Source organism: Nannospalax galili, unplaced genomic scaffold (genome assembly GCF_000622305.1).
Source record: "Nannospalax galili isolate Female #2095 unplaced genomic scaffold, S.galili_v1.0 scaffold146, whole genome shotgun sequence".
Lineage (NCBI taxonomy): Eukaryota > Metazoa > Chordata > Mammalia > Rodentia > Spalacidae > Nannospalax > Nannospalax galili.
Genome location: NW_008357929.1, coordinates 8,618,905 through 8,636,280, shown reverse-complemented (window position 1 = coordinate 8,636,280; position 17,376 = coordinate 8,618,905). Strand labels below are relative to the sequence as shown.

General features: G+C 51.3%; 3 protein-coding genes across 8 annotated transcripts in view; all 3 read left to right on the top strand.

The window, feature by feature from the left end:
* Nucleotides 1-926: 926 nt before the first annotated feature.
* Nucleotides 927-3,270, top strand: Tmem102 (transmembrane protein 102). 2 transcript variants are annotated; one of them, XM_008855968.3, is made up of 3 exons: nucleotides 927-1,327; nucleotides 1,617-1,849; nucleotides 1,938-3,270. In XM_008855968.3, the coding sequence occupies exons 2-3, from the start codon at nucleotides 1,636-1,638 to the stop codon at nucleotides 3,263-3,265; spliced, it is 1,542 nt and encodes a 513-aa protein (XP_008854190.1). In that variant the 5' UTR covers nucleotides 927-1,327; nucleotides 1,617-1,635; the 3' UTR covers nucleotides 3,266-3,270. The 2 variants fall into 2 exon arrangements, with proteins under 2 accessions (XP_008854190.1, XP_029413377.1); XM_029557517.1 differs by having other exon boundaries at nucleotides 927-1,849.
* Nucleotides 3,271-3,952: 682 nt separating this feature from the next.
* Nucleotides 3,953-9,511, top strand: Fgf11 (fibroblast growth factor 11). Of its 2 annotated transcripts, none has more exons than XM_008855815.3 (5): nucleotides 3,953-5,360; nucleotides 6,984-7,094; nucleotides 7,294-7,397; nucleotides 8,057-8,171; nucleotides 8,456-9,511. In XM_008855815.3, exons 1-5 carry the CDS (start codon nucleotides 5,168-5,170, stop codon nucleotides 8,524-8,526), a joined length of 594 nt encoding a protein of 197 aa, XP_008854037.1. In that variant the 5' UTR covers nucleotides 3,953-5,167; the 3' UTR covers nucleotides 8,527-9,511. The 2 variants fall into 2 exon arrangements, with proteins under 2 accessions (XP_008854037.1, XP_008854036.1); XM_008855814.3 differs by having other exon boundaries at nucleotides 7,973-8,171.
* Nucleotides 9,512-10,754: 1,243 nt separating this feature from the next.
* The window catches only part of Chrnb1 (cholinergic receptor nicotinic beta 1 subunit), a 21,733-nt gene continuing 15,111 nt past the window's right edge, over nucleotides 10,755-17,376 (top strand). For 2 of the 4 annotated variants that reach the window (XM_008855813.3, XM_029557520.1), the window contains exons 1-7: nucleotides 10,755-10,885; nucleotides 10,971-11,110; nucleotides 11,741-11,785; nucleotides 12,472-12,581; nucleotides 12,668-12,776; nucleotides 13,088-13,235; nucleotides 13,856-14,065. In XM_008855813.3, coding sequence (XP_008854035.1) covers nucleotides 10,828-10,885; nucleotides 10,971-11,110; nucleotides 11,741-11,785; nucleotides 12,472-12,581; nucleotides 12,668-12,776; nucleotides 13,088-13,235; nucleotides 13,856-14,065 — 820 coding nt within the window. In that variant the 5' untranslated portion in view covers nucleotides 10,755-10,827. Of the gene's footprint in view, nucleotides 10,886-10,970; nucleotides 11,111-11,509; nucleotides 11,644-11,740; nucleotides 11,786-12,471; nucleotides 12,582-12,667; nucleotides 12,777-13,087; nucleotides 13,236-13,855; nucleotides 14,066-17,376 lie in introns of those variants that run through there. The other 2 variants (XM_029557518.1, XM_029557519.1) reach the window with 2 other exon arrangements.

Sequence of the window (17,376 nt, the reverse complement as noted above, 5' to 3'; positions counted from 1 at the left end):
TACTATATTCTCATACCTTTATTCTGGTCCCTGGTAGTATAGGTTACTGAAAGCAATCTCCTGCCCTAATTCTTTTTCATGGCCTGACCTAGCCTAGCTGAGAGTTTCCTCTAGACTTGAATTTCAGTCCTAATAGTTTCTGTGTACACATTACTCTGAAATCCAGTGTTTTCTCTGTCGTGATTCTGCATCCATGAGGTAAGTATTTTTAGTGTGTATTCCTCTTTCATAATGCAGATGCCTACTTCTGTGTTACCGTCTGTATGTTCCTGCCTTATAGTACTACCACTGATTCCAAGAAGATGCCTTCCTACCAAGCCAGGGAGCCCCTTTCTAACATCTGCTTCATTCAACTCTGACCTTGGACAAGCCATGCATATTTTTGTTCTTGTTTTAAAGAATCTAAATTGACCAGGCTGGCCTCCAACTTGCCATCCTATCTCTGTCTTCCAAGTCATGCACAACCTTTCTAAGTTACAGTCTTCCTGTCTATAAAATGAAGTCATAATTTCCTTAAAGGAGCCTCACAACTGGAATGCAGGGTGTGCCCTTCATTACTGTTATGCTCTTCAGATCCATCTAATTGTCCCTCTATTCAAGTTCCAATGAATGTTTGTGTGAGATTGACTAGACACAGAATAATAAACTGCCACAGAAACAACTTCTAGGTAGGTGAGGTGGTACAGGCCTAGCTTCCCTCCCAGTTCTAGGTAAGCTGAGATAGGATTGCTGTTGAGTTCAAGGACAGCCTGGGCTTACATAGTGATCCCAGGCCAGCTTTGGACTACATAGAAAGACTTTGGATAAAGGGGCTGGAGAGATGGCTCAGCGGTTAAGAATATGGACTGTTCTTGCAGAAGGCCCAGGTTCAAATCCCAGCACCCACATGGCGGCTAACAACTGTAACTCTTCTGTCCTCTGCAGGGATTGCATGACGCGGGTGCATTTACCTACATGCAGGCAATGCACACATACACATAAAAATAATAAATAAAATATTAAAAAAGAAAAGAAACCAGTTTCCATTAGACACTCCTTCAGGGGAATGGGAAAGGATGTGAGGCATCACTTCAAGGACCAGGAAAGGACCAGGAAAGCTGCAGAACACAAACTACAACTCCCAGGGTAGCCTGAGATCTCAGCAGGGAGAGAGGCGGGACTAAACTGTCACAGGAGGTGGGACCAGTCAAGAACCAGAGACAGCCTCCAGAAAAGGGGGTGGGCATGTTGGGCATCAGGAAGTTACCTGTTGAATCTGTGCTTTCTCTTCCCCACCCTTTCAACTACACTTTAAAGAAAAGCTGCATAAGCCTCTTCTGAAAAAGAGGTAAAGGGAAATGGACAAAGGGTGGTGGTGAAGGCAGGCTACTGTATTACCCAGGAGGGGTCAAATAGCTATTTTTTTACCTGCTGAGTCAGGTGAACCGATTCACCAGGGCATCAACCTGCATGTAGGAAAAGGAGGAAGTTTTCCTTTGTTCAGTTTTCAAGCCTAAACTTAGATCCACTTGTGAACTGTTTATTGTATTTGCTCTACCTCAGAAAGAGGAAAAAACTAAACTTTTGGGCAGCAAAGGAAAGGCCTATCTAGGCTAACTCAGGTCTGTTTGCTCTAGCCCTAAACCATAGAGACACATGGCTTCCACGGTCTGGGGAGGTGCCCCCTGGTGGGGACCGCCACCCCCAGCCCCAGCCCGGCCGCTCACCGACATCGATTTCTGCTCTGGGGCACAGCTGCAGGAACTGACCCAGTTGATTCAGGAGCTGGGTGTACAGGAGAGCTGGAACGAAGGGCCCAAGCCTGGAGCTGGCCTCCTCAGAGCCAAGGATTTTGTCTTCTCTTTGCTTGGTAAGTAACTCTTACCTGTAGGTAACCCCCAGCTTGGCCATTCCCCACCCCGGCTTTGGAGAATGATTCCTTCTTCCTCCTCCTTTAGGTTTGGTTCACCGCCAGGACCCCCGTTTTCCACCCCAGACAGAACTCTTGCTGCTTCGGGGTGGGATTCGTGAGGGCTCCCTAGATTTGGGGCATGCACCCTTAGGTCCCTACACCCGGGGACCTCACTATGATGCTGGCTTCACACTCCTCGTGCCGGTGTTTTCCCTGGATGGCACTGGGCCTGAGCTGATTCTGGACCCGGAATCCTGTTCCGCATGGCTCCGCCTTCCAGAGCTGGCGTGCGGAACTTCGGTCTGGGAGACCTGGCAGGATTGCCTAGGACCTCCTGTTCCAGGAGAATGTGATTTGATTCACCAAACCCATAGCAAAGAGAATCCTATAGACCAGCAAAGCTCTGTGGACCAATCACACGATTATGTCTCCGAGCCTGAGCCACACCTATCTTTGGAAAAATCGGAAAAATCGTCTAATGACCTTTCAGGGTCCGAATCGCCTCATCATGACGTCACCGACCTTGGCTCTCCGAAACCATTGAAAACACTGAATAGTGACGCCACAGAGGCAGCAGACGAAAGCCCAGTCCCAAAGCCGTCGGAGGCACGGAAGGAATGGCCCACATTGTGCCCGGCCCAAGTGGCTGCATGGTTCTTCGTTAAGCTGGCTGGGGTCGCTGAATCCCTCATTCCGGTTCCTGGAGCCCCCAGGCTAGTTCACGCAGCTCGCCACGCGGGTATCACCACGGTCCTCCTGGCCACGCCGGAGCCACCACGCCACCTCCTGCTCTTCGACCTGATCCCGGTGGTGGCCGTGACAGGATGGCCAGATGGGGCTAGGAGCCACTCGTGGGCGGGTCCACTGGCCTCGGAGTCAGAGTCTTTTTACCTGGTGCCGGGCGGCGGCCTCGAGCAGCAGGGCATCTCTGGATGGCAGCTCTGCTTCGCCCGCCAGGAGCTGGCGCTCAAAGCGCGCATCCCCGCGCCGCTGCTCCAGGCACACGCGGCTGCCCAGGCGCTGCTGCGCCCGCTGGTGGCCGGGACCCGGGCCGCCGCGCCCTACCTCCTGCGGACCTTGCTGTACTGGGCGTGCGAGCGGCTGCCTGCCCTCTACCTGGCGCGGCCGGAAAATGCGGGCGCTTGTTGTCTTGGGCTGCTGGATGAGCTGAGTCGAGTGCTCGAGGCCGGGATGTTGCCTCATTATTTTCTGTGTGGCCGAAAGCTGCAAGTGGGAGAAGGGTCAGCTGCCCTGCGTGCGGCGTTGGCCCAGCTCCGCGGGGACCCTGCCCAGGCCCTGCGCGCAGCGGTGGAGGAAGCCAAAGTTGCCCGCAAGGGGGGCGGTTTAGCCGGCATAGGGGGCGGGGTCCATTAAAGAGTCTACTCCTACGGGTGTGGAAAGTGTTTCCGTTGGCGAGAGGGACTTCTCCTCCTTCTCCTAAGAGACAGACTGTGTCCTGGGCCCAGAGTCTCCTAAAAGGTCTTCCCCATCTTTCTGCCCTGCCCACGGTCCAAGTTCTCTAAATCTGACTGGCATTCTCCCCGCCCCCCCGTCCCGGTGCAACCTCTCTCCCCAATTCTTCCAGTCAACAGAGGTGGAAGGAATGTATTTGCTGACTAAATGCAGAAAGGAGAGTTCTTGGGAACTTGGTACTGATCAGTCTGGCTCACAGAGTCAGAGATAAGAAGGCCAGACTGGATGTCACAACCATCCCCATTTCTCCACTTTCCTCCACTTTTGTTCTCACCTCCTCCTATCCCAGACAGTAAGGGTCTCTCTCCATTCTCCTGCCATCCGCCATTCCATCTAAAGCACCAGGACCCGCCACATCAGGATTCCTAGCCTCCCCCCAACCCCAAACCCCGAGACGAGATCTGCGGCCTTGCCTTGGCTCCGCCTGCTTCTGAGACAGTCCCCAGTCCCGGCTTCCAAGGAACCCCAGGTTCTGCCCGCCCAGCTTCGCCCCCTTCTTCCCAGCGTCTCCGCCCCCTGCCCCGCCCCCGGGCCGGCTCTCAGAGGAGCGGAGCTGCTGTCAGCTCCGCGGCCTCAGCGTCCCTAACCGCTGCTGCCGCTGCTGCCACCGCTCCGCCTGGTCCAGCCTCCAGGCCCAGTGCTCCTACTTTACCGAACCGGGGCGCTCTGCAGAGACATCCTCACTCCTTCTTGGGGGTCCGGGACGCTTAACTCGGCGTTGGGGGGGGAAGCTCCGCTTGCGGGGGACAGGGAGGGAGGAGCCTGGAGCCGGAGCCAGCGCCACCCGTCGCCCGGATCAACAGGACAGGACAGGTTGAGGGGCGTCGGGGAAAGGAAGGGGTGCTATAGGCAGCCCCAGGGGGCGACAAGGAAGCTCGAATGCGCTATGATTTATTAGGGGCCTGTTCACATTTGGGGAGTGGTGACAACGTGGGTGCACTCCTCTCAGGGGGCTGGTTAGATTGGAGGGCGTGGGATCTAAGTGCCAGCTGTTCCTCAGGAAATCTAAGGGGCAACCAGAAAAACAAAACTGATGCTCCTAGTTTCGAGGTGACAGAGGGTCCTCCAGACAACCACCTGGGATATGCACTAGGAAGGACCGATTTGGAGGTGACTTGGAAAGGAGTGGAGGGTAACAAGGTGAGGAAAGGGTCTCAGCAATTGGAACCCTGTGATGTCAGAAATGAAGGCTGACAGTGAAAAAAGGCATTGTCCTGGAATCCCTTCTTATTGAGCATAGACAGCCTGGATATTGAGACATACTTGTGGGGGGGCTTGTGAGAGAGTGAGAGGTTCACTTCATTAGAAGATAGCAAAGGAAGAAGCATCAGGGCTGGGTTCCTCCCTGACATTGACAGCAGCCCTGGGAAAGCTAATATCCCCAAAGCTATCCCCTTTAGTTTATGAGTAGATTGGGCAGGAGTGACCCCAAAATAGGGTAGGAAGGTGCCTGAAGATACTGAAAAGACATCTTGGAAATCTGGAGGGTCTTGACTTTGGGTTAGAGGAAGTGGAGACAAGAGACTGAAGAGGAGGGGAGAGTTTCCAGTAAGGGACACAATTCATGGGTGAGGTCAGCTCAGGCGTGCATAGGCTGCTGGATCCGCTGAAGCTAGTGCAGGGCCCAAGGGTGGGAGCCGGTGGCTGTGGGGGGACGTAGGGAGGTCTGGGGCTTATCCTCAGGTCCTGTGGGTGGGGCAGTGAGTTGGGTCTTGAGCATGCCCTGGTGAAGAGGGCTCCTCTGGGGTAGCCCAGGGCGCTCCAGGAGCCTGCTGGTTTGGGGGTATCTCCTCCCCCGGCGCTATGGCGGCGCTGGCCAGTAGCCTGATCCGGCAGAAGCGGGAGGTCCGCGAGCCAGGGGGCAGCCGGCCGGTGTCGGCGCAACGGCGCGTGTGTCCCCGAGGCACCAAGTCCCTTTGCCAGAAGCAGCTCCTCATCCTGTTGTCCAAGGTGCGACTGTGCGGGGGGCGGCCCACGCGGCAGGATCGCGGCCCGGGTGAGTGTGGCTGGGGCTGGGGCTGGGGCCTCTGGGCGAGAAGTCCCTCTGCCTGGGGGACTGAGGCCTGGGACTCTAAAGGATGCAGCCGGATGGGTGGGAAGGGTGTCCCAAAAGTGGAAGGGGTGGGTCAGAACGACAAATCTACAAGACTATGTATGCCTCAGTTTCCCTCCTCTTTGTCCCTAATGCCTAGTCTCCTTGCTTTCGAGGGCAAGGGGAAGGTTTGAGGGGCCAAGTCTGGTGCCCCAAGCTTCTCAGCTCCAGCCTGCTCCCCTTCAACATAGGACTCCCCACCCCCGCACCGTTCTCCGCCTACGTGCTGGTTCTCGCGATTCTTTCAGTGCGAAGCGGAGGGACCCTGGGGGGGTTCCGGACGCCTGGGTCACCCAGAGAGTTTCTGTAGCTCTGGCCGCCCCGCCCCCGCTCCGGTTCTGCCGCTCCTCCACGCTCTGGCTGGGTTCCTCCCGGTTCAGCTCGCCTGGCTACGAGCCAACCTCTCCAGCTCTCCCCGGGGTGTCCTTGCAGCTACCTCACCAGCTAGCCCCCTCCGTATGCCCTCCTTCTGTGACCTGCGCTTTGAGAAGGGTGGTGGACACCCCCCCCCCATTACTCCGGTGCAATTCGGAAATCGGGTCCTACAGGCTCGGGGGGTCCCTTCGCCAGGAGGAAACTACACCAAGATCCGGCCGAAGACTAACACAAAAACTTTGGGGGGGGGGGGGGGGGTGTCGTACCACCTACAGGAGGAACAGGGAAATCAGAGAGCAAGCGACAAGAAAGGAAGAGTTGTGTGGGTTAGCATGTGATCCCCATCCAGGTACTACAGTCAGGGAGTCCCTCTGGCCCCTCTCCAAGCCGCTGCCAGTTCCTGTAGGGGTAGCCCCTCGCGCCATCCTCCCCACCAGCAGCCGTCCATAGTGGTACAGTCTGCAGCCCACCCTCTGAGTGGAACCCAGTCGCCACGTGATATAGCCAACCTCTCTCCCCTCAGCCCCTTCTCTCTTTTCCTTCATGTGAATGAATGTCCGCCACCCCAGGCCAGTTACCTAGCTGAAAGGTAGAGGTGCTGCCTCATGGAGAACTGGACCCTGATGAGCCAGCAGACTGACAGACAGACAGATGGGTCAGCGTCAGACAGGAAGGCGCTGTGCCAAAGCAAGGCCGGTGCCAAGCAAGCGGCAGCTGCAGCAGCAGGTGCTGAGTCAGCGTCAGGCCGGTCCCACCCCTGCTTCTGAGAGGGAGCCCCTTCTCTGTGGTCACTTTGCTGTTCATCCCCCGACATTTGCAAATACATTGCTTAGAGTCTCCCTCACAGTCCGTTGCCTTTAATGTCTCTCCTCTTCCTCCTCCCTGCCCCTCCCCCTCCCCCTCTCTGGTTGAGAGTAGGAATTAAGCTATTTAAATAAATTTCAATAAATTAGAGGAAACGGAAGGGACCCATACCCCAGCGTGCTCAGGAATCAAAGACAGGTGGAAGAAAGCTTGCTTGGAAGGGTAAGAGAGCTGGGGCCCTGGGACCCTCTGCTCTTCCCTCCTTTCTTTCCTGTGATCCCACCAAGTGTAAGGAATGTTTCTGGGAACAGAGACATCATTTTCAAAGATGAATCTCTCTCTCTCCAGAGCCTCAGCTCAAAGGCATCGTCACCAAACTGTTCTGCCGCCAGGGTTTCTACCTCCAGGCGAATCCTGATGGAAGTATCCAGGGCACCCTAGAGGACACCAGCTCCTTCAGTGAGAGGGGAAGCCAGCCGCTGGGTGGGAAGTGGGGAGATGGGGACAGGAGATGACAATTCTATTCCCTCCTCAGTCTTCAGGCTTTGTTGCCTTCAGTCTCTTCCTGACTCCCAAGGGAAACAATGGAGCAGGGATAGGGTCGCAGCTCAGATGGGCGTGAGGCTCCTGGTACTGATGCCTCTCTCTACTCCCCCAGCCCACTTCAACCTGATTCCTGTGGGGCTCCGTGTGGTCACCATCCAGAGTGCCAAGCTGGGTCACTACATGGCCATGAACGCTGAGGGGCTACTGTACAGCTCGGTAAGACAATGAGGTTGAGTGATATGGGATTACTGGGGACGCCCTCCGTATACAACCCTCATTGACTACAGACATTTTGAATCTAGGACTCCCTCACCCTCCTGCTTTAGCTGATTGCTATCATCACTCCCTACTCCAAAACTCCTCTAGGGTATAACCAATCTCTGTCACACAGTCCACCCCCAAAGGCCCCCACTTCTCATCCTATGTCCTCTAAACTTCATCTGTATTCAAGATAGGGAACGCTAAGAGGTTGGGAATGGAGAAAAGGGATCTTTTTTCCATGACTCCTATAAGTCTAGTTCCTAACCCTTGCTGGCCTACCAGGCTCTTCCTTGCCCTCCCTTTGCTCTGGTTTCTGCATGAACTCAGTCGTTCCCTTCCTCTGGGATACAAATATATGATTATAGCCCAACCTATTCCTCCGGGACACAAAATGTATGGTGTATGGATTATATCCCAACCTATTCCTAAGGATGCCCTTACATTTGCCAGTGATATTTCTGTCTCTCTCTCTCTCTGTCTCTCACTCTCTCTGTCTTTCTCTGTGTATTTCTGGGTCTTTGTCTCCTCAGCCACATTTCACAGCAGAGTGTTGCTTTAAGGAGTGTGTCTTTGAGAATTATTATGTCCTGTATGCCTCTGCTCTCTACCGTCAGCGTCGTTCTGGCCGAGCCTGGTACCTAGGCCTAGACAAGGAGGGACGGGTCATGAAGGGTAACCGAGTCAAGAAGACCAAGGCAGCTGCCCACTTTGTGCCCAAGCTCCTGGAGGGTGGGTATGGGCTCAAGAAAAGGTGGGCCACGGGGAGGTTATTGACCTTGACATGAACATTTAGTGGCACACAACTCAGGTTATGTGTTGTAAAAGGTTATGCTGTTATGATGGGCCGAAACAGGAAGGCTTTAGACTTTGGGGGTTTGGGTAGCTGGCCTCCTTTGGGATGGGGTTCTCCAAGGGTAAGTATAGGGGAAGGGAGGCCTCTCAGAGCTCTGGTTCTGCCTGGGTCCCTTGTGCCTAATTCTCCTTCCCTGCTCCTCTCTCTCTCCCCTTCACAGTGGCCATGTACCGGGAGCCTTCTCTCCACAGTGTCCCTGAGACCTCCCCTTCCAGTCCCCCTGCCCCCTGAGATGTAGTCCCTGGATTGGAGGCGCCTTGCACTCCCAGTGAGCCAGCCACCGCCACAGCCTGTCTCCTAGCCCTGCTCCAGGCCTTGCTCTTCCCCTGTTGCCACACACATGTCCTTAGCAGCCAGGTCTCACCAGGTGCTGTGCCCTGATGGAGCTAGGGGCTGGCTGGAACTTCTGGGGCTGCTGAGCTCTTAGATCCTGGGGCCCAGAGAAGGTTCAGAGATGAGGGTCCTGGCTGATCAATTCTTTCTTTCCACAACCCCCTCACCATCAAAAATAAGCTTTTTCCTGAAATGACACTGGGGGTTCCAAAATTGTCAAAGCCAGGCATACTATACCTCACCCCTGGCTCAGCCAGTTCCTGAAGCCATGCACTTCTTTCCATTGCTTTATAGGTCCACTGGAGCTCAGGATCAGTTTCCTTTTCTCCCCACTATTACCTTCTTCCATGGTCCAGGTGGGTTCTAGTACACCAAATACCACAGCCAGGGCCATTTCTGTGTTCTGTACTATAACCCAGGCATGGATCCTTCAGGCTTCTATCCTTGACCCAGATGGACCCCTGGTTTCTCAGAAGAGAGAGGCTAAGTTTGAGCCACCCAGAAGCTTTTAGCCTTGGCCTGAATTGAAACCAGTCTCAGGTCACCACAGATTTAATCTTTGTATCCCAGAGACACCCAATTCTAGAGCACGGTGTTCTAGACCTTTTTGGAGCCATACTTCTACCTGAATCTCAGCTCTAGAACATAGACCATGACTTTCAACCCTTCTTCCCAGGAAGGAACTAGGGCCTATATAGCCAAATTATTGTTCTAGTGTAAGTTCTAGAACCATCCTTCCACCTTCTGTCATGATTATTTAAGAATGAGCTATGTATAGAGCCCAGGTATGATTCATAAAGAACTAATTCATTCTGAGCTGGGCATGGTGGCACATACCTGTAATCCCAGTACCTGGGAGGCTGAGACAGAGGATTGCCAGCGGAGGCCATCCTGAGCAGGGAGAGAGGGGAGAGGGAAAGGGAGAGGGAGAGGGAGAGGGAGAGAGAGAGAGAGAGAGAGAGAGAGAGAGAGAGAGAGAGACTAATTTAGTACTGGATGAATCAAGAACCACTGCTTGTTTTTCCTAGATAATTTTCTAAAAATCTTCTTCCCTATAGAATGCTAACCTTAGTTTTACAAGCAGTTTCTAGTTCTGGCATCTCAGCTGGGGTCCTGCCAGGAAAACAGAAGGGCACAGGAATTTTGAAAAGATAACCTGGCTCATAATAGGGAAACAGAGAAGAAGGCAGAGAAGGCAGCCATTGTATGATTCAACCTGTGTCTGAGTTGGAGAGACATGAACACTTAGCTACCTCTGCAGGAACTCCTTCCAGGTTCCCTTTAAAGCTGAGGCCCTTTGCCAGATGTGGAGCACACATTTGTGATCCCAGCATTTGGGAGGTAAAGGCAGGAGAATCAGTTTGAAGCTGGGCTCTGCTACTTACTTAGGCTCAAGGGCAGCCTGGGCTACATTAGACCCTGTCTCAAACAACCACAACAACAAAAGCTGAGGTCCCTAAGGGCAATAACTCTGGAATAAAAAGAAATAAATAGGACACAGCCTTGACTCCCCTGCCTCCTTAGCAAGGAGACCCCAATTCAGCAATAAGTCTAACTTCTACCCTATACAGGTCAGGTCAAAGAGGATGAGGGACCTCTTGGGCTCCCAGACCTCACCATATCCCCAGAGCTTCTAACAATAGAATTTGCTTTATCTTACAGCTTGTAACCTCAGCTGGATTTAGGTACCCAAAAAGAGCCTGGCTAGATTTTTTTTTCAGGAAAACAGGGGAAGCTATGGGGAATGTCCTGTAGTAAAATAGGAGGGAGATTCCTAGTCACTGTAGACCTAGGCGGGAAAGACTGTGGAGGCCCATAAGGGAGGGACTAGTGCTCAAAGGCAGGTCAGTTTTCCTCAGGCCCCGTTACTTTTGGCTTGTGGCAAGAGATGCCCCCCTCCCTCACACAAATCCTGCTCAGGTTCCACGCACCTTCTGGCTCGGCTCTCAGGGGACCGGGTCTCCTCTCCATGCTTTCTCAATTAAAGACGATTTATACAACTGCAGTGTGAGTCTGGCATCAGTGAGTGGAGGGCGACGACAGTTGCCCGGGGCGGGATCAGATCCGGAGGGCGGAGCGGGTGGGCTGGCGACTGGTCCCCCGACAACAGGTGCACATTCCTGGGAGCCTTGTCACTTCCCTTGCTCTGGCGGCCTCGGCTACTCTCCCGACAAACTCAGTGAGTGGAGCGGTGGGGCTATGACCTCATGGGCGCTGCTGCTGCTTCTGGGGGTGCTCGGGGCGCCCCTAGCCCCCGGTAAGTACGTCTGGGCCCGGAAGAGGCAGTGACAGGGGCTGCGGTCGCTGCCAGCCTCGTCACACTTAGTGCTTTCCTTCCTCAGGCGCTCACGGGTCGGAAGCCGAAGGCCAACTGCGTGAAAAACTTTTCTCGGGCTATGACAGCTCGGTGCGCCCGGCGCGGGAGGTGGGAGACCGCGTGACGGTCCGCATTGGCCTGAGCCTGGCGCAACTCATCAGCCTGGTGAGGGCGCCCTGTGGGGCAGGTCGCCGGGGCGGACAGCCAGGGGCGTGGCTACTCAGCCGATGGGCGGGGCTGGAGAGTCGGGGCGTGGCTTTAGACCGGGCGGGGTCGACGATGGGTTATGGGCGGGGCCTGAGGCCAGCTCGGCTGAGACAGGCTTTTAGCACAGATTGGGTAGAAATCGGACCAATGAACACGCTCGAGGGCGGGGCATCGCTGACAGGCCCAGAATACAGCGGAGTAGGCGTGGTTAATCAGCCAGTGCGCAGACTTTGAGTGGGAACTGGGGCGGACCGGGACCCTCTGTGGGGCGGACCTTGAGGGAGGGGCCGAGCAAGATTCTAACCCGGCTGGGTTCCAGGAGTCAAAGAACAGCCCTCCGCTAGGATTAGATGCGGGGCGTGACTGGTGGCTCAATCAGGGGGAGGCCAGGGAGGGCGAATCTGAAAGGTGAAAAGGCGGGAAGGCTCGTGTTTCAGAAGCTGGTGTTTCCGACATAAAGGCAGGGCTGATTCTAAGGCAACTTCCAGAAGGTGGGGTTTAGAGAAAGGAGGCAGATGTCTACAGAGATACCCTTCTTTTTTCTCTCCACTTCGTTTCACTTCTGCCGTTTGAATTTTTCCTTTTTAGAACGAGAAGGATGAAGAGATGAGCACAAAAGTGTATTTAGACCTGGTATGGAGACCCCCTGGGTGGGGAAAGGGCCTCCTGTTGTCTTTATTATCTGGAATGCTCAGCCCAGTAAGAATCTTTTTTTTTGGCGGGGGGGGGCGTATCAAAAAGCACATTTATAACCGAAACGGAAGCTTCAATAAACAATTCCTAAGGGAGTTGCACTACATACATTTCTCTTCCTGATTTTTTAAAACACAGGTTTCTTGTTGCTAATTTGAATCTCCATCGATGCACTAACCGGCTGTGAACTGCAGTTTGAAAATTACGATAGTAGAGGAAAGTCAGTGCAGTATCTTCATTTTCATAGACTACAAAATTAGAGCCCAGGCAGGGCATGGTGGCACACACCTTTAATCCCACCCCTGGTGAGGCAGAGACAGTGAGTTCTGTGAGTTCGAGGCCAGTTTGATCTATATAGCAAGCTCTAGGCCAGTCAGGGGTATGTAGTGAGACCTCGTCTCAAAAAGCAAAACAAAGAATTAGAGCCCAGTTTAGGGGAAAGAATTAGCAGATGTGGATCCCAGTGACTAAAGGTAGAGCTAGAGGCAGAACCCTCACCCTTGACTCACAGATCATGCCTGTGTTGCTCCTCTTCCTTGCACTCTTATTGTGGGCATCCTTCCAGACATCCCAAGTGTCTTCCAGGCCTCTAACCCAGGATAGTCCTAAAGCCTTTGCTTCCCTAGGAGTGGACTGACTACAGGCTAAGCTGGGACCCTGCAGAACATGAGGGCATTGATTCTCTACGCATCACTGCTGAATCCATTTGGCTCCCTGACGTGGTGTTGCTGAACAAGTAGGATCTTTCCCAAGCCTGGGAGGTGGGGTGAACTTCGAAGGGGCGGGGCCTTCAGGGGACAGATCCAGATCCCTTCCCTGCAGCAATGACGGCAATTTTGAAGTTGCCCTGGATATTAATGTGGTGGTGTCCTTCGAGGGCTCTGTGCGTTGGCAACCCCCTGGCCTCTATCGCAGCAGCTGCAGCATCCAGGTTTTCAGATTTGCCCTGCCCTCAGACTTCCTGCCCCTGCCCCCAGCCATTCCCATCCCTGTGCCATAATTCCTTGGGACCATCATCTCTTGTTGGTCCTGACTTTCCCCTGTCCCACACACTTTCTTAGACTTCCAGTCTTTCTCAATGACCCTCCTCCATTTCCCCTTAATAACTAATTCTTCTGCAATTTCACCTCTCTGTGACCTCCCTTGGTTATCCCTTCTTTGTGCCCAATATCCAATGACCTCCTAAATTTCCCTAGCCCTTGCCAGTTCTATGGCAGCTTCAGTGTCTCCCACTCCATCCAGGTCACCTATTTCCCCTTCGACTGGCAGAACTGCACCATGGTGTTTAGTTCATACAGTTATGACAGTTCGGAGGTCAGCCTGAAGACAGGCCTGGGTCCTGATGGGCAGGAGCGGCAGGAAATTTACATTCATGAAGGGACCTTCATTGGTGAGTGGGCTTGGATCTCACAACCATAGGCATCTGATTTTCATTTTCTAAAAGGCTGATAAATATGCTCTGTCAGCCATGCTCATTGTACCTGGTGGGATCAGCGAGGTGGGTATAACTATCAACATTTTGCAAATATGGAAACTGAAGTCACATATGGGTTCTGATATTTAGGAGGCTGAGGCAGGAGGATTACCGCAAGTTCAAGGCCAGCCTTGACAATGTCTCTTCTCAAAATCCACAAACAAACAAACCAAAGCAAAAAAAAATGGGGCAGTGAGATGGCTCAGTGGTAAAAACTCTTGTGCAAGCCTGACCATGTTTGATCCTGCAAACCTACAGTGGAAGGAGAGAACCGACTCCTAAAAGTTGTCCTCTGACCTCCACACGCACTCTGTGGTATGCATACCTACACACACACACACACACACACACACACACGCACACGCACATGCACACACGCAAATAAAAATGAAAAACCAAACAGAAAAACAAAACAAATATGGAAACTGAGACTTGGTTAAGTTTGTTAGAGATGGGGCTGCCTAGCAGTGCGCCATCCTAGCACTGATCAGGACAGCTACCACATCTGTATTTCCTTATTCTCTCTCCTCTCCCAGAGAATGGCCAATGGGAGATTATCCACAAACCCTCTAGGCTAATCCAACTTCCAGGGGATCCTAGAGGAGGGAGGGATGGACAGCGTGAGGAAGTCACCTTCTACCTCATCATTCGCCGGAAGCCTCTCTTCTACCTGGTCAACGTCATTGCCCCGTGCATCCTCATCACTCTCCTGGCCATCTTCGTCTTCTACCTTCCTCCAGATGCAGGTAAAGGAGAAGGGATCCCAGCCCTCTTTGCCATTAGCTTAGCTTCTTCCTCTTCCCTTCTAGTTCAGGTTGAGCTTTCTTTTCTTTTCTTTTTTTTAAGATTAATTTTTTTTGAGAGAGGGTCTCACTATGTAGCCCTAGCTGACCTAGAACTCATTATGTAGACTGGGTTAGCCTGGAACTCACAGATATCCACCTGCCTCTACCTCCCCAGTGCTGGGATTAGAGGTGTGTGCTACTATGTTTAAGATTTATTTTTATGTGTTTTATCTGAATATATGTATGTGTACCACATATATGCAATGTCCATGGAGGCAGAAGAGGGCATTGGATCCCCTGGAATTGGAATTACAAATGGTTCTGAGCACCAAATGGGTGCTCGGAACTGAACCCAAGTCCTCCACAAGAGCAGCAAGTGCTCTTACTGCTGAGCCATCACTCCAACACAGGTTATTTTTTTTTAATTTGGATTTATTTATTTTTATTTTATGTGTATCAGTGTTTTGCCTGCATGTATGTAAGTGCATGCAATGTGCTTACAATGCCATGGAGGGCCAGAAGAGGGTGTCAGATCCCTTGGAACTGAAAGTAAAGACCATTGTTAGTTGCTATGTGAGTGTTGGGAATTGAAACTGGATCTTCTGAAAGAGCAACCAGTGTTCTAAGTGCTGAGCCATCTCTCCAGCTCCCTGGGGTTTTCTTTTTTAAGAGTTATTTTATTTTATTATAATATGCACATGTGTGTGCAGGTACCCACAGGGTCAGAAGTGGAGCATCAGATCCCTTGGAGCTGGAGTTATAAGCATTTGTGAGCTGCCTGACATGGGTTCTGGGATCTGAACTCTGGTCCTCCAACAGAGCAGTAAAGTACTCTTAACTGCTGAGTCATTTGTCCAGCCCCTAGTTTGGGTTTTCTTGCCAATCCAAACCATCATAGATTGGACATCAGCCGTGTTTTCCCTCCCACCAAATAGACTCAAAGACAGGATCTACATCCCTTTTCTGCTGGCTCCTCTTCACCCAGTAACAACTTATACACCTCCCTTTAGAGTTCTAGACTCCTGCTCAGGGAGCCTCCACTTCTCTGACAAGCCAAATTCCAGGCAGAGCCAACTTTCCTTTTCCCAGTCCCTATTTCTAGCAAACAACCCTTCTCCCATCTTTTAGACACCCCTCAGTATGTCACAGGAAGAATCAGACACTTTGTAAACAGACTTATTTTTAGATCCTTCAAATTGCTATATTGTTTTGAAAAGGCTATGGAGGCTGGTCTACTCATTCATGCAACTATATTTGCTGAATTTGTATAATATGCTAGGCACTGCAAATGCATCAATGAATAAGAAAATAAAATTGGATTGGGGATGTAGCTGAGTGGTAGAGTGTCAAAAGCTTTAGCCTAACATATATGAAGCCCTGGATTCTATCCCAGCAATTGAAAAAAAAAAAGGCTGGGGATGTAGAGAGTGTTTGCCCTGTATGCATACAAGAGGCCCTAAGTTAAATCTCCTGACCCTATCTTTAAATGATAAATAAATAGCAAATAAACAAACAAACAAACAAACAAATAAATAAATAAATAAATCACTGACCTTACTGGATATACATTATAGTGGGGGAGTCTACTGTGTGGTATATTATTAGAAAAGGACAAGTTCTGGGCCAGGTGTGGTGGTGCATGCCTTTTTTACAGCACTTGGAGGCAGAGGTAGGCAGCTCTCTGTGAGATCAAGGCCACCTGGTCTACATAGTGAGTTCCAGGCCAGCTGGGGCTATGGGAAGATCCTGTCTCAAGAAAACCAAACCAAACCAAACCAAACAAAAAATGGTGGGGGATGTCACTCACATGGTTGGATGTTTGCCTATCATGCATGAAACCTTTGACTCCCAGTGTGGAATAAACCAAACATGGTGGCAAAACCGTAAAACCCTAGCACTTGGGGGATGGACACAGAAGGATCAGAAGTTCAGGGTCATTCTCTGTTACATAGTAAGTTCTGGGCCAGCCTGGTATGATACTTGTGACATCTGGTCTAAAAAAAAAATAAAACATTAGGGTCAAGAAGATGGCTCAGTGTTAAAACACTTGCTGCTAAGCCTGATGACCTGAATTTGATCCCTGGAATGCTGGTGCCAGCCAGACTTAGATGAACAGCACCTGAAAGGGGGAGTGAGGATGAAAGAAACAAACAAGAGACAGAGAAAGATACTTGGGAGGACTGTCAGTAGAGACTGCAGCCCCGGTTTATTTTAGCTCAGCCTTCTTATACAGTAGAACATCAGATCACCGTTTGCTTAGCTCAATTAGCTTCAACAGCTGTTTTTCCCCACCTGTATCTGAGGGTCAAGGAGTAGTCAAATACTTGTTGTGAATTCCACCATTTAACCATCTTCCCTAAATTATCAGCACATTCCTCCTGACTTGGCAGAACAATTCTGTACTTGTGTGCAAAACACACAAACTCTTGAGTCAAGGTGAAAGATCATAAAGTAAACAAGCAAGCCTGCCACAGCTCAATGTATATAATGGCTTTGCTTATACTAATAGCTCCCAACACTGGAACCCAGATGGTGTGAGGAGAGAATGGAGATGTGCGTGCTGTGGCACATGTACCCACACACAAATATACATACACATGCTCACACAAACAAAATGTGATCAAGCAACAGAAAGATGAGAATAGGGAGAGGATGAATGTTTGATATTTTTATTTTATGCATGTGCATGGATTGCCTGCATGTAGGTAAGCGCACCGATGTCATGCAATGCCTGAGGAGGACAGAAGAGGCTGTCAGATACCCTGGAACTGGAGTTACAGACAGTTGTTAGCTGCCATGTGGTGCTGGGATTTGAACCCAGGCCTTCTGCAAGAACAGTCAGTGTTCTTAACTGCTGAGCCATCTCTCCAGCCGCATGTTGTTTAATTTTTTAAAAAAAACATTTACATTTACATTCTGTTTCAACATGGCAAAAGTCCAGAAACATTTAAGATTTAAGATAGATTTCATTCTATATATTTCTATTATTTTTAATTATGTGTGTGTTTGTGTATGGGTATGTACACTTGTGTGTGAGTGCCCCCTAAAGTCAAAAATCACAAGATCCCCCGGGAACTGTAGTTACAGGCCTTTGTGAGCTGCCTGATATGGGTGCTGGGAACCAAACTCTGGTTCTCTGCAAGAGCAGTATGAGCTTTTAACCACTGGGCCATCTCTCAAGTCCCTGCATGTTTTTATTTACTTCATTATTATTATTATTTTAATATTTTTATTTATTTTATGTGTATGAGTGTATTGCCTGCATGTATGTG

Bases quoted from the DNA above. Each gene is read 5' to 3' on its own strand.
- Tmem102 (XM_008855968.3), top strand. From the start codon at position 1,636: ATGGCTTCCACGGTCTGGGGAGGTGCCCCCTGGTGGGGACCGCCACCC. The intron at 1,850-1,937 runs GTAAGTAACTCT...CTCCTCCTTTAG, and splicing joins TTTTGTCTTCTCTTTGCTTG to GTTTGGTTCACCGCCAGGAC.
- Fgf11 (XM_008855814.3), top strand. From the start codon at position 5,168: ATGGCGGCGCTGGCCAGTAGCCTGATCCGGCAGAAGCGGGAGGTCCGC. The intron at 7,398-7,972 runs GTAAGACAATGA...TTGTCTCCTCAG, and splicing joins AGGGGCTACTGTACAGCTCG to CCACATTTCACAGCAGAGTG. The intron at 8,172-8,455 runs GTGGGTATGGGC...TCCCCTTCACAG, and splicing joins TGTGCCCAAGCTCCTGGAGG to TGGCCATGTACCGGGAGCCT.